Raw genomic sequence first — 16645 nt, forward strand, 5'->3', positions numbered from 1 at the left:
TACTTAAACTTTAAAAATTATACTCTATAATCAAGTTTTTTCCCAGCTAACTTATGTATTCAACTCATAAGCAATAGGAAAAAAAAAAAAACCAACAATACAACTGCTCTGTAAAATAGTGTGTAAGTGCAGAAGAACAAAGAAGAGTTAGCTTCACTTGACAGAATGAAAATCAATGACTGGAAGTGTTTTGAATGGTCAAACTGGACATGTAGACTTCCATGTCCCATTAAGGAAAGGCTTCTTTCTAAAATTCCCTGATGTGGAGATTTTTTTTGAATTATCTGTCTCTACATGAACTTAAAAGAAAAATTTAGCAACAGGTACATGTAAGCTGAAGATACAAGACTTGGAGAATCATGAGTAAGTTTTTAGGTTTTAATTATTCCTATGCTCCTTTTTCAGAAAAAAACCTGGTTCAAATTTATAATCACTACTATGAATCAATCTTAAAAGTTAGCAATCTGGGATATACAACCTTGGATGAGGAGAGAAGATATCATGATATATCAATGGTATTTGGTAACTACTAGATATGGTTTGTTACATTAAAAAAATGTAAAAGACTCGAAACAAACACACTACATGTTTTCTTCAAGCAATGAACAGTACAAAAAAAATTTTAGTTTAGTCTCCAAAGGAGATAAACCTGTGTTGTAATCCTGTCCTCCAACTAGCTTTGGAAAGAACTTCTAACAAATTTGGTAAGAAATCTGTAGGACAATAAGTTCCCAGAAGTTGTTTGAAAATTAGTGGCTTGAGGATGGAGATCAAAACTCCAAACAGGAGACAGACAGCCCCGGTTGTATATATTCCCTAGGGTAGGATACTGCTGGAACAGACAGCAACTAAGCACTAGTCAGCCACATGTTCATATATAGCTTTCAATATATCACAGCAGACACTGAACCTTATCAAGTACAATTGTTATAGAACCATACAGGAAGAAGCATTGTATAAACACGCAAGAAAGCAGTAGTACCTGCCTCAAAGGACATAGAATCATAGAATGGTAGGGGTTGGAAGGGACCTTTAGAGATCATCTAGTCCGACCCCCCCTGCAGAAGCAGGTCCACCTAGATCAGGTCACACAGGAGCATGTCCAGATGGGTTTTGAAGACCTCCAAGGAAGGAGGCTCCACAACCTCCCTGGGCAGCCTGTTCCAGTGCTCTGTTGGACTATATATAGTCTCTAAATCTGTAGAACTGCCACCTTCCTTTAAGCCATTGCGATGTTTCGACTAGCATTCAGGCTTCCTATGGAAAAAAAAATTACATAGATATTTATATCTTTAAGTTCTTTTCATTCTTTGATCTATACTACAAAGAATCTCATTATAAGAAGGAAAATTATGAGGCTAATCTTTTATCAAAACCATCAAACTTATATGGGTATAATTTTAATCCAAAATACGTTTCTTGCAAAAAGGAATCTCTAACACAGATATGAGGACAGATGGAACCAGAAGGGTCTTGGGTAACTATTAGTTGGCAATTTGAGCTAGCCTTCTTCCAGTGTCAGACCTGCACTTGTGCATACAACAGCATATAGACCTCTAGATACTGGCTATAAACCTCATAGTGGAAATATAACAAGATTAAATAGGTAACTCAAATAGTTCAAATGCAGGAATGCAGGAATCAGTAACAGCTCTGCACTCCACAAGTAGTCAGGAAGAAATTTATCGTGTTTCACAAATGTTGTTCCGCTGGTTTGTGTTATTTATCAGCTGCTTCTAATTTTGCAATCAGATTGTTAAGCATCACTTTTCATCTCTCATTATACAGGACAATGAAGATTTGCTATTTAAGTGGGCTTGACAGACTTGCATCACAGGTAACAACATAAATTTCTACTAACGGAGGAGGTGCATATGGGCCACACATCCTACAGGTGAATTTTATTCTGGCTATACTTAGGAATCTTATTAAAGACAGTACCTGTTTATGTAATTAAAACAAAGTCACAAATGTGTACACACAAAAGCATAAGAAATTTCATAAGCATTTATAATTTTTATCTCTTTACACCTTTTTAGGGTTTCATTTTGCACTATTAGTATTCTTTTTTAGAAAATCTTAATATGAATTATTTCTACCTGAAGCCAAATCAGCTGCAGAAATTCTACTTAAACGTGTATATTTTCTTTGCATGAATGTATGCTGAGTTTCTTTCATTTATACATTACAATTTTCAATTGAAAAAACACTAGCCATAAAAAATTCAATATACAAAATCAACATTTTCCTAGCAATGGATTAAATAGGGTGTGCTAAGAACAACTAAATAATCGGTTTTGACTTTTTATGTTCTAAACCAAAAACTGATGTTCTGAACTATTTTTAAGATGTTGTTTGCCAAAGATATCTAGCAATTAATACCAGAAGCTTAAAATCAACTGCCTATTAAACTCATTAGCAATCTTTCCACCAACTTCTATAAAACTTTAGTTAAAAACTGTAATTTCACTAGTGTGGTAAAAGGATAGGTATAATCCTACTGCTTGGTCTTAATCCAGATTGTCAAAGTCTGTGAGAACACTGTGGATTGTGGGTTTCTCCCACATAAATAAATTCAATTAATTTGTTATAAGCCCTCTGTGTTTGGTAGGCCTTTCAACCAAAAAAAATCTATATCAAATTCTAAGATATGAAATAGACTGTATTTTATTCATGATTACATACAGAACAATTATCCTTTATAAATCAGGTAAAATTTATTAATATTCTTGGTCTAGGTGCAGAGGGATCAGAAATGCTCTGTCTCTGACTGAAAAGCAACAGGAGCTTAATATTGCTTATAATCAAGGCAGAACTGGATTAAGACTGAACACTGTAAACCCATTCATTAATATGTAGGATATTACAGATTTTTTTGAAATCTCTAAGCTTATTTTAGAAAGGACTAAAGAGACTCTGATCAATAATTCTTTAAGATTTTCAGTCTGAACAAACACAGAAACACAGAGAAAACTTGGTTTATGGATTAGCTGTATGTTACATGAATCTGCTCAGAGATATCCAACATTGCCCTTTGCTTCACATTCTGTCGCTTTTACTATTTCGGCCTGCCTTTAGTCTTTCTCGTCTGTAAGCATTTCAGAAAAAGTATTACTTCCACTTTGTTGATCCCCTTGTGCTAGCAGACTATAAATCTGATGACTAATTCAGTCACCACTGCATTTAGACAAATGGCATAATTTTCACAGATCTCACAGCTCTCATAGCAGGGGATATGCTTCTGGCATGGCGCAGATTTACATTTGGGATGCGTTGTAAAAATTCCATTGGGCTCTAGTGTGATACTTATATGCTTTCTCAAAACTAGTTATTTAAATGTATCCAGAAATGTTTCCAAGCACTACAAACCGCAGGTATCAGAAGGTGTGTCTATCCCAGTAAACTCCTTTAACCTTCAAAACAGTGTGGCTGCTTGCTACATGCCTGTTAAGAAAAGTCCCTGCAACACACCTCATTGCCAAACTCTGCCCATAAGTAATTGCAGGGCAGGAAAGTCCAAGTTAGCACAAGCTTAAAGCACATACATGACTATTAATACCATTTTAGGACTAGGCTGTGGCTCCAATGCTTATTCCTATGCACTACATGATTTACTCATGCAGGAAAGACGCTGTGGCCTGTGAACGTTTGCATTTACTGCTAAGTCGTGAAAAGTAAGCACTGAGATCCTTGGATTGTTCAAGGGTAAGAGGATAGATAGTTACAAGAAGACTGTAGTGATGGTGTGTTCATTGCTTTCTCCAGAATTCTCAATGTCAACTCTCTCTGCCCCACTGTTGCACAAACAATGTACCACTAACCTATCACTGTGTAAGGGTGGGAGCAGAAGAGAACAGTCATGCATCTGTGTTAGGAAGACACCATCAGATATGTTAGTCATCTTCAAGTTTCTCTCAAATGCAGAAATGTATCACATTAAGATTTCTATTTTTATTATGGTTTTTTTTATTATGTAAATAGAAAATTGTATTATTAAAACACAATTTTAAAAGCTCAGGAATAAAATAATTTTTAAAATTAACTTTTCTCAACTGAGATTCTGTCACAAAGCTATGCTTACTTGGATAACAAGGCTGGATTTAATGTGAGAAAAAAATATTAAAATATGACACTGTTGGGTTGGGTTTTTTTAAATGTGGATAAACTGACATTGGCATGTTTAATCATTATATAAGAAAATGACTAGTAACCAAACTAATAAGACCATTTACTATCAGACCCCTGTATGGAGTGACTGCAGCTAACTGAGCAGGATCGTAACCCGAACACTCCTACAATAATCAATGGACTGCATCTCAGTTGGGTAACTAGTAAACAGAGACCTTATTTCATAAACAGTTTTTTAAAGAACAGGTTAAAAATCTCATTCTGCAAAGAACTGCCACTAAAATCATGTTTGCTTCAAGCAGAATGTTCTATTTGTGTCTGTAGCAGGCTACTCAATTACTATTCTTTTCCTTCCCTTAGGTACTGACAGCCACTAATCGCCTGCATCCAAATATCATGACTGAAGTCTACACTGCCAACACCTCAAATATTTAGCTTTGAAGATTAATGAACACCAGATTATATCCAGCCTTTAGGACAGGGACCAGGCTGAAAGTCAAAGAACTTTAAATTTGATTACACAAAAATTACCCAGCAAATTTATTGATTTGCTTCCAAGGCAAACAACAATCTTTACAAGTATATGTTTAACTTCATACTCCCAAGCAATCAGTCCTAAGCATATATAGACAGCTTCCATTCACAAGTAATGAAAAATACAGTATTGAGTGAGAGAACTGAAAAGAACTGGTAGAAGGTATTTGCATTTAAAAGGACACACATGTGAACGTCTAAGACTAGCTTCTCATTCTTGTACATTCTCCTGTCCTCCTGGCTGTGATATTAATCAACGCAGTTAGTACAGATGTGATGATTTAAATCATCTGATGAAAGTATCATGTGTTAGGCAAAATTCACATATTTACACAGCCCCCTCCCCCCCATATTTCTAAAGGTACATGTACATATTCCTATATGTATATACTAATGCATACAGTGCATTACAGTGTATTACAGTGTATATGTATATATCCCCATATGAAATAGGCAGTACTTCACAATTAGATTACAGCATTATAAATAAACAAGACTCTCATTTACAAGATATCTGTTCCAATATAAAAATAGCACATTTAGAATGTTACTTATAAAACCATTAATACTCATGCAATTTTATACAATGCCACTTCAACACCTGCTCTTACACTTTTCTACTATCAGAACTTGTGATTTCATTTTTTACCAGCTGAAAAGTGCTGGAATACATCTGCTGTCTTTTTCTCACTGATCCCTCAAAACAAATCTGATGCTTAGTCTCTCAGCTTCTTCATTTTTTTCACCTTTCTTTGTGTGACGAGAATATAACTTACAAAAGACAGACCCTACAAATTCTGTGGAGCTTTACCCTGAGCAGTGAAAAGGCACCTTGCTTTATGTCTCCTTACCAATGTTAACAAGAAGTCTCTCTTCTGGAAGTTTCTAAAATTTTACAGCAAGAAAAAGAAATTTCCCCTCCTCTGAGCATCTCAAGGGGGATTTTCATAACCTAAAACTCATTACAAAAGCATATAAGATATTTCAGTATTCAACAATTTTTGCTTAACACATCATAGAAGTAGGAAATGTTAAATTTTTTTAGGCAGAGGTTGGATAATGGTAGTGAGTCACATTCAGTATGAGCCTTTGAAGCTACAAATAGATAGGTATGTTTGCTTTTATGCTCTTATTTTTTTTAGTAACTGAAGGATCAAGTGAAAAAGTTGCAGAAAATTCAGCAACTTCAACCACTTTATCCCACTGAGTCTCAGACAGACAGCCTAACTGAGCATTTTTCACTCAAAAATAATGTGACTTGGTTGTTACTGGCTAGGCTTTAAGTAAATGTTATCTTATCTACTGGGAAATTGGATTTTGCTTAACTTCAATTGCTAGAATGATACTGGAAGAAGTACATTCTCAATACATTACTCCCAAGCATTTAAAGAACATATAAAAAATATTATAGTCAACGTCAACACATCAAGAGCAAATGTCATCAAACCAGTCTTCTACTTGAGTAAATTCTTTCTTCCTATCACATTAACTTTCTTGCAATTCATTAGTTGCATAGTTCATCTGCAGTTATTATTAGGTGAGGTTAGGAAATCCTATTTGGACATTGGTTATCAGTAGTTCACTATTAGCATGGAGAAAGACACTCAGTGAGGTTCCAGAGGCACCTGTCCTAGGAGCAGTTTACTTCATATTTTTGTTAAGGAACTGAATTACAGGACAGAAAAATGCAGTTTAGATGTTTAAATGACACTAAACTAGGAAGAAGAGAAAGAAGGACTTCAGAAATTGAAACAATCTTGACAACTTCTAGAAACAGCCTGCAAAAAACAGGATGCTACTCAGTGCAAAAAGAAAACAACATAATGCATTTAGGGAGATTGAACTGGTGATCACAGAATGAGGAGCAGAATAGCAGTTAACAGTTCTTCAGAAAAGAATTCAAATGTAACTGAATGTGAGTATGCAATTTCTTTTGAAATAAAGAATGTGGAAGTCATACCCAAAAACGCAAATAAACATAACCTATAAAAATGTAATTCTTCCATTTTTATTGATCATTGGTATGGATTCAAATTTTAAAATTGATTCCAGCTCTGGATGTTGCAGGTGAGAAAGATATAGCAACAGTTTTGAGGAAAACAGTGTGAATGACTAGTAGTCTAGAAAATATGAGGCAATATTTAAAAAATTGTGATGTTTCATCTTTAAGAGAACATGGGTAAATCTTTCAATTAAAACCTGCAGCTTTTTTTTTTTTATGTCCAGGCTTTTGCTGAGATGTTAGGCCATCATTCAAAACACACCCATTCTGTCAGACATTTACTGGACTGACACTATTTCCAAAACTTTTCTGTTTCTGGGAATTTTCTTTTTTTTTTGATTTTTCTTAGAAAGACTATGCTGTTTGAGAAACCAGCCATAAGCTGGTTTCAAATGCACAAAGCCAAACTTAAAACAGTAAGGCCTGTACAAATCACTTGTACTTGAAGCAATGGTTAGGCATCCAGTATACTCAGGAATTAGAACTGGAAGACAGGTTTATTCAGCTACTTGAGACTTACTTGTTGCTTCTCTTCCCACTGGGTGAAAGGATTTCATACAAATGTAAGAAAATAGCTTTTTTATACCCAGACTGCTACACATACACAAACTCCCCTGCCATGAAAGGTAATACATATACAATAAATATAGAAATAAAGTTTGTCTTTATATAAGAAAGTAATATTTTTTACAGTCAGAATAATCATTCACTGGAACAGCCTCCCCAGGGATGTGGTAGAGTCACCGTCACTGGAGGTTTTCGAGATGCAATTTGACAGGATGCTAAAATAATCTCATCTAGGCTCTGTTTCCCATGAAAGGTTGGGCCAGATGATCTTTTATGTCCCTTCCATCCCGAGCTGTTCTATGATTCCAGTTACTTGCATTAATATTTTTTTCTAATTTCAGAGGCTCACTCTCTGAAGATACGGAAACATGTGTGGAGAAATTGAGCTTTTGGCAAGGTAAATATCCAAAGTAAACACCAGTGTGGCAGTCATATACAGACAGTGTAACTTTTAGTCAATAGAACTAGAGGGTAGTTTTTAAAAAGAATACAAAAATATAGGTTGATTTATCAAAATATAAGTTGAAGGCGGGATTAAACTGAATTGTGTGTTCATATCTCCTAAATCAACCCAGTTTGTGTAACTACAGATGCTATCCTACTCAGACACCTGTGGCCTGAGGCAGCATTACCAGTTTGTTGTCAAAAATACTCCAAAGGAAATAAGGTCAAACCCAAATAACCTTTGTGCTAAAGAAATGCTTCCTTTAAACTTCTGGTTTGTTTTTCATCTGATGGAGTACACTCAACTACAGATGGAATGATCTGTGTGACCTGATATAGGTGACCTGATCTTTGTGACCTGATCTAGGTGAACCTGCTTCTGCAGGGGGGTTGGACTAGATGATCTCTAAAGGTCCCTTCCAACCCCTATCATTCTATGATTCCATGAATGTCAGACAAAACAGGTTTGTAATAATTATAGCCTTCTTAGCCATTGTATTTGCTGCTCCAAAAATTGGAATTACAATAGTTTAGAAGTTTATTTTAAGTTTATTTTATTTAAGTCTCAGTGACTTACCTTGTTTCTCATTGACGAGGCCCATATTTACGTGTGCTTGTGCCTCTCTCTTCCCAGCATCAATTTTTATTAGTTGAGCAGTGTTAAAGCATTTCTCATAAAAGTAGTTTCTTAACCATTTGTCCTCAGAGTCATTGAAACAGTAGGCCAAGTTTAGCTGGTTATCATACACCTCCTCATAATGCCCTTTAAGAACAAAAACTACAATTAACATATTAGATTATCATCAACTTTCAGAAATCTTACATATCACAGCAATAACTATGTAATGAAAATGAAGTGCCATTTACTTTCCACCATTTAAATACCACCAAGTTCTCCTACTTGTCCACTCAAAAAATAAAGGGAAAACAATAACCTTACAAATTAGTTGCATTATGGTAGAGGTTGGAAGGGATGAATTGAAAAAACTTATTTTACCAAAAATATAATAAATTGCTGTCATTACTGTACACAACCCTAAATTCAGTTCAATAAAACCACAAAATTTGGATAACACATTGGCTTGTCAAAAGAGGTGATCTAGAAAGCACACAGTCACTGCTGGAGAAGCATTTGTCTGAGCCACCAAGACCTGAAAAGGCACCAAGAGCTTTCAAAACAGATGTAAGATAGTGACTGTGGTGATGGAGATAAAGAACAAACTGGAACACTGCAAATACAATCATCAATTAATTCATTCATACCATATTAAACATTCAAATTAAGACTAACAAGAAAGGTTGAGTTTTTATATAAATTCCCATTTGTGGTACCTTATCACTCTTAAAAATTAAGGACAAATTAAAATTTCACACCTTGCCATGAAAAAGACAGACGTCCTTTATGAGCTGAAAAAAAACCCCACCATGTTTTCTTCCCACTCTTTATCATCTCAGAAAAATGAATACATATTATTCCTAACATTTATACTTGTAACACTACAAGTCCCAAATTTAAGAAGCAATGCAAAATTAACAACAAATGTATTATTCACAATTTGAAATGATATAATGAATGCTTCTAGGGAATTTGAGTTATTTCTTTCAGAAAAGCACATTTAAAAACAAACAAACAAACAAAAAAAAAATCACAGAAGATCTTCATTAGATTATTCCAAAACTGTATTAATTTGAAGTAGAGATCTAAAACTTACCTGACAATTCTTAACTTACTGTGTCCCCCCAGGGGCCTATTTGAAATATATATATTCCCTACATGATGCTGAAGAATCTATGAGATAATAAAGTACAGGTGATCCTGCTTTAGCAGAGGTGTTTGACTAGATGATCTTTAGAGGCTCCTTCTAACCCCTACCATTCTATGATTCTATGAAATGTCTTTTCCTCATTCTTGAACGCTCTCTGGTTTAATAGTAAACAATACCTTTTTGTTGCTTTCCAATTGATTTTCTCACATTTTTTTCCCTCCATGGAGCAATACCTCACGTTCCTAGTTTTTAAATAATTCCCAATACAATATATTAAATTACAATTTTTTTAACCAGATTGAGTTGCATGAATTTCCATTTCTAGTGTTTTAAATAAGATAACACTCCTTCCAAGAAATGAGAATGTTTCACAATTTCTTTAGAATCACCAGCACAAAAATACCTGAGAAATTACAACTACATTATCACCTCATCGTTTGTACCTAAGGGTTGACACCAAAACATCAGCCTGAGCTTATGAATCTGACTTTCAGAGGAATAATTATCAATAGTTTGACTTCACATATTCCTAATCAGAACACTCCTTATGGCTATGAGTTTTCATGTCTTTTTTTCCTCCCTCAAGGTAGAAAAAGTACATCTTCAGTAACACCTCTTCAGAACATCCAGGAGTGTATATGATGTAAAATTTATCAATATATTTGAAATGAAGACTATTTTGGTATAATAGCCTCAAAAATCTCTGCAAATAAACTAGAATGGAAGTAACAGAGCTGGTTTCAGCTTAATATACATATATCTATGTGTGTGCACACATATGTGTAAAGTGCTTATATACATGCATATATATAAGTGCATATATAGTTGGCTTCATCCAAACTACCCAATTTAGATAAAGGCATAGGTTACCCAGGATCTCTTTATTTTCAATGGAGAAAGGCAGATACTTTGCTGTGACTTATCTCATCCGAATTTAAACGTCTATTTCCGCACAAGGGAGATTTTTTACATATTATCTCAGAAGTAAAAGGCAGTTTCCCATGAAACGTGATCACAAGTACAAAATCAAATAACCACATGAACAGAGAAATAGAAAACCTATTCATAACCAGTAACATAAAGATAACAAAACACATTGTATACAGACTGCAGCGAAGTAAAATGAATTTAGCAGATACCAGAGGATACATACAAATAGTTACAAAAATACAGTTGAGGAAAGATAATTGGATTGTCGTTGAGGTAGAACACTAGATACAGATTTGTTGCCTTTGAAATATTTGCTACAAAGTATCAAGGTACTAATGCTACATGAAATTAGGCAAATAACTTCAGGTAGTGCTCTACAAATCTCAAGAGACTGAGCTGACCTGAGGCAGACTATTGCTACTGCCACAGCTTTGATTGAATGAACTTTAATGTGACCCTCTGATGACTATCCTGCCAGTGAATAACAATGAGAAGTGCACAAAGACAACCATTTCTCTATAATTGTCTTGGACAGTAGCTGACCAGATATACTGGTCATAAAACAAACTGCAAAAGATAGACTTTGAATCTAGAAGACAATAATGACTTTTAAAAGTCTGATTTACAGACCAAGATATTAATTGAGATTATCCTGACAGTGGTAACACTGGCATGTCAGACAGTAAAAGTGAACTTTTACCTCCTCAGAAGAAAAATATTAGAGTAGGTAAATACTGTCTTCTTTAAAATCTCCCATAGATGGTTTGGTTGTTAAAACTTTGACCTCTCTGATTCTGTATAGTAAGTTCTTTACAATTGATAAAAGAATACATGCAGACAAGTCATCTTTACGTATCTTTTGATACATAAAAAAAATATTTATCTGCACCACTTAGAGAGGGAATATGATGGCACTGGAATGGGATACTGAATAAAAGAAAGAACAGTGTGAATCCCACAAGCAATTGTAAAACAGTTCCTGCAAGACAAATTCTTGTTTTTAAATAAGAAACAATTAAGGAAGCACATTGATAAAGGTTCAAATGCTGATCCCATATGTTTTAAAAAAACTACCTTAATTTCATAAAAATGTTGGAAGCTAAATTCAGGTCTTTTAGAGCACTTAAGTCACAGGACTGTGAGAACACTGGAAAGAGGAATATCTACCCAACATGGCAGCTACACAGAACAAACACAACCTGATGGAGCAGAAGATGATGTCTGATACTTCACAGCTTTGGACTTAATTGATGATCTTAAGCAGGGCTAAGAACACATCTTAGATGCAATTATCCAACAGAACATTTTTTTTTTTCAATGTCAAATTATTAAATTGAAGGCAGCCATATTTCACTAAAACTAAGAAAAAACCAAACTAAACCACAGGCTATATTGCAGTATTTGTTTAATTGTATTTTAATACTGTTACATTCTTGTCATAGAATGTAAATTACAAAAAAAAAGGACTTCTTTCACTTTGATATGAACTTTTGAAAATGTTTTTTTTTTTTCATTGTCCTTTGCAATAGAAAACAACTTTTAAATTGTGTCTATGGACAAAAGTTAAGTATCCCTACCTAACTTTGCTGAGACCTTTTTATTGTACAAGTTTTTTTAAAAAAATCCCTTCAACTTGAACATGAAACCCCATATATTAAGCATATATAGTATTTCCTGCTCTTCATCAGGATCTCTTTAGGAGCATATTTACACATTTGTTGTGTTCAGCTAGAAAACTATGAAATAGTGCAATACACAAGGATAATGATGTGGAGTTTGAGTATGACAAGATGAGAGAAAAGAAACATGGAAAATGTGCAAGTCACACTAGTGTGATTTAAGTAAAACTACTGTCACATCTGTATGATCATGACAGAGCATAGCAGAAGAAAAGCAGTACAGAAATGGTCTTTAGACAACAGAAGAAAACAACATCATGAAGAGATAATGGTTTAGTACTTTCCTTGTAGAAGAAAAGAAAGAGGCTGTTATTCCTGTTAAAATAAATAGAATTTGTACTAATTTTAAAAATACAGGTATCAGAAATAAATTTTTCAACAATTTATGGCTCAATATTTTCTACTCAAAAAAACCCCTCCAGACAGTCATTTGTTCCTTCCACATCAAAGCCATATGGAAATTTTTCAATAGCTGGTAATACTCATCTTTCCATTCAGTTGTTTTTAGAAAGTACAACTTGATTGCAACTAACCATTCACTCTTGGAGACATGTAATGGAGTGATCTAAAAACAATTAAATCACTAGAAATAATTTTTTATGTCAGAATGAGACACTGTTAATACTGGAAGTTTAATTTTTCTTTTGCCAGAGGTATCAATACCAGTGGCCAGCAAGTCAGCTGATGCTGTGGAGAATTCACACACAGAAAGATCCAGGATGAGGGCTGTTGGGCCAAAAAGAAGCATAAATAGTAATATAAATATGGTGCTGCAATCAGTTTAATCAATTGTTCAAAATAACCCTGTCTCTATACCTACAGATACAGGATCCTTTTTTTCCAGAAGGAACTTTGTCTGTAAGTTAAACTTACACACAAATGAAGAAACGTCTCTAGGTTAGCATGTTGACATCATCAAGCTTCAGGCAAAGCCTTTGTTTCCTAGATAACCATAACGCAGAATGTATGCAGAGCACAGCACTCCCAACACTGCTAGGTATGTAAGCGGAATAGATTCAAAGAAAATGCAATCTATGCAAAGATGGTAAAGAGACTGTCAGGATATAAATTCACTAAGAAAGGATATAGTTATGTAATGATAATGATACAACAGAACTAATTGGTGATCTGGGGCACTAATGCAGAACTTCAACCCATTATAATAAAATTTTCTAAGAATCATAGAATGATAGAGTTGGAAGGGATCTTTAGAGATCATCTAGTCCAACCTCCCTGCAGAAGGCCTAGATCAGGTTGCATAGGAACATGTGCAAGTTGAAGACGTCCAAGGAAGGAGACTCCATAACCCCTCTGGGCAGCCTGTTCCACTGCTCCGTCACCCTCACAGTAAAATAGTTTTTTCTTAAATATAAGTGGAACTTTTTGTGTTCCACCTTCATCCCATTACCCCTTGTCCTGTTGCTAGCTAAAATAGAAAAAAGGGATAATCAACCTCCTGACACCCACCATTTAGATATCTGTAAATTTTAATAAGATCTCTCCTCAGTCTCCTCTTTTCTAGACTAAACAGCCCCAGTTCCCACAGCTTTTTCTCATATGAAATGCTGCTTTTGTTGAAGTCAATGGTAGGTCTACCAATTGTTATATTTTGAGAAAGTTTGGCCTCTTTCCTGGGCAAAATCACTTTTTAAAAGATAACTACAAAAATAATGGACTCTTCCACTGGGCTCTAGCAACTGCTGCATTTTCTCTTTTGATAAAATATTAAGTAGAGAACAATCATGCTGCTTAGAAAATAAAATGGCATTATTTTCTCCATCTTCCCAAAATCAAAGAAAACTATGCCTTCTCCAAGTGAATGTTAAAAGAGGCTTTGGTGTGTTTATCTGTTTTCTTATGCATAATCTCTTTCCTTTTTTTTTTTTTTCTTTCCACAATAGCATGGGTAAGATGGTTATTGCAATGTTTCTAGCCCAGCCTTAGGTGTAAGTGTGAAATCTTACAGAAAAGCTTTCCACTGTAAAATCCTAATCTCTTTCAACCTTAGTACTTCAGATAAAGAAAGATTTTCTAGTGTAAACACATCAAACACTTATGTTTTCTTCATATACTTTATGAAAAGCCATCTTTCACAACACCAGCTAGTGAAAACTCACGCTGTCTAAAGTTTTCTCTATGCTGAAGTGAGGAAAAAAAGGCCAAGTTAGCACTTCCTTCTAACTCTGTGTGTCTGATTCTCTAGAATAAGGACCAGCAGCCTGTAGCACATGCACAGATTCAGCATTTAGCATGCAGCATACCACAAAGGTTGCAGAGGGTCAGGAACCAGGAGCAGCTGGAATCTGAGAAAGGCAATAGCTTACAGGTCTTAACTCCTACTCTCCACCAGCTGCCCCTGTGATCAACTAATAAGTCATATCTTGCCCCCTTGAAGGGAGTGTATGTGTATATCTCTCTCTATATAGATAGATAGATATACATATATACCCCACCCCCCGCCTCATCAAAGGTTCCTTGCATCAGCATTGGCACAGTGACCTGCTGCTATAGTGTTCTAAACACACATTGTAGTTACTGAATTATGGCATCTTCCCTGGTTTTCCTCTCTGCTCTGGCAGAGTACAATAAATGTCTGAGATCTCTTCCTTTAATTTTTCTTGAGCTGTAACTTACCTTGAATTCCCTTCAGCTTGTACAATACAAGTAAACCAGCTCACTTTGGAAAGCACTGATCATACCAGCTCTTCAAGGCCTCTACTACAATAAACAATGTATTTTAAAACAGTAAGACAGACTGTGGCAGTCAAGTAGTGACCTAAAGACTCAGTTACATTCTTATAGCAAAATCTGTGCAAATACCAGCTTAAAGGTTTTAATTTCACTTCTAAATATTTTTATCTGAGGAACAACAACATTATCATTATTATAAACTGTTCTCCCAGGCAAAAATTACACTGGGTGCTATTCAAAAATTGCAAAATATAAGTAAAAGACTTTTTAGTTCAATTTCCTTTATTTCTACTTCTTCCCCATGACTCACCTAAATACGTAAAGATGTAGACAAATCTTAGACAGAAAGGATTCTATTTAGCTGACACACCCCTGTAGGATATGGTCATCATTTGTTCACAGAGTAATCAGCAGCCAAAGAACAGTTAGCAACCCTCAATGTCAGACAAGGATGGGCTGGAGCTTCAAACTGTCCCTCCTAACTCACAGCGCAGCACTGAGGAGAAGCTAGGGAGCTACAGCTCTTCAAAGAGATAGCAACAACAGCCTACCAGCACTGTATTGTACCTTTCAAGGATAATTATATCTTTAAGTGAAATTACTCTGAGCAGTTCCACCAGGCAAGCAGGCCATCAGGCAGGCCATTCCACACCCTCAAAATATAACTTGCCTTTTAAAACAACTCCCAACATTTTCATACATTTGCCAAGAAATAGCTATATATCAGCTGTTAAACTAAGTAGATACATTGTGTTGGCATTTATCCTGCATTCATCTGTAAAAAACCCCTATAACTATACATATTTAAACAGCTAAACTATCTCCTTTTCTTTTTAAACTACTGAGACCAGAACTAGCAAAAAATAAAGGTTAGTCCATGATAATGAAGGAAGATCAAGGAATAATTAGAAACAGCTCAATTTTGAAGTCAGAAACATTCACATTATTTGCATCAAAAAAGACCAAAGAGGAATGCAGTGAAGCATTGCCAGTATTTCTGCCAGTGTTTTGGGAATAATGCTGTACCTAGGGCAAAATAACTGTTAGCTATTCTGAGAAGCTGCAGGGATTAATGCTGGTTATCTCTCTTTTAAATATTTGGGAGGTCCTCAAATACAGTGGCAATGAGATTAAGGTTTTTTTGCCACAGTATAATACTGGTAATTACCTTTTTTTTTTTTTTTTAAGATGATTTCTGTATAATTTGAAGTTTAATCAAAATGTTCCACTAAAACAGAAAACAGAACATTCACTGATGTATGTAAAGGTAAACGTTCTGTACAATGTAATGTTTGTAAACAAAACATCACTATTTTCAAACTCAGCAGTAAAGAAAATAATTGCTCTTTGAAATCAGTTTCCACATCGCAATACATGGTGCTGATTCTGTTCAAACAAACAATTTATATCCAGCCTTATACTGGCTGGAAGACCTTATCCAGCCTTATATTGCCAATGAATATGGAAAATGGAAGAATACATAGCTTTCTCTGAACACATAAAACTGAAATTATGAGCAGCACTTCTAAGTTATAGTCATAATTAAGACAGCAACACTCTCTCATACAAAAATATCAGCTGAGAAAAAGTAAGTAACAAATAAGAAAATTATTTACTGACATACTGAGGCATGATTTTCCAATTACCACTTCAGGTTAAAAAATAATTCCTTTATGAAGTTTAAATTTGACAAAAAACATGCAAGTCATGATTTTTTTCCCCATAAGATATATCTGCTGCATCTTCCTCAAGACAGCTATTAGCTCACGAGGGCATACCTGAGACAAATAAACTTTCAGCTAGTCTAACATTGGTAACATCAGCCATACTATGAAACTCTCACACTTTGTAGCCCCAAATATTACTTTCAGCCTTTTAAGCTTGAACTATGGCAGCTGAAGAGC

At 34.9% G+C, this 16645-nt stretch overlaps 1 protein-coding gene across 1 annotated transcript in view; it reads right to left on the reverse strand.

Moving 5' to 3' along the window:
- The window catches only part of TTC29 (tetratricopeptide repeat domain 29), a 129636-nt gene that overhangs the window by 92332 nt on the left and 20659 nt on the right, over window positions 1-16645 (reverse strand). Inside the window, exon 4 of the mRNA XM_061993686.1 lies at window positions 8253-8438. Within this exon, the coding sequence (XP_061849670.1) occupies window positions 8253-8438 (186 nt within the window). The remainder of the gene's footprint in view (window positions 1-8252; window positions 8439-16645) is intronic.

This window comes from Colius striatus, chromosome 3 (genome assembly GCF_028858725.1).
Source record: "Colius striatus isolate bColStr4 chromosome 3, bColStr4.1.hap1, whole genome shotgun sequence".
Classification (NCBI taxonomy): domain Eukaryota; kingdom Metazoa; phylum Chordata; class Aves; order Coliiformes; family Coliidae; genus Colius; species Colius striatus.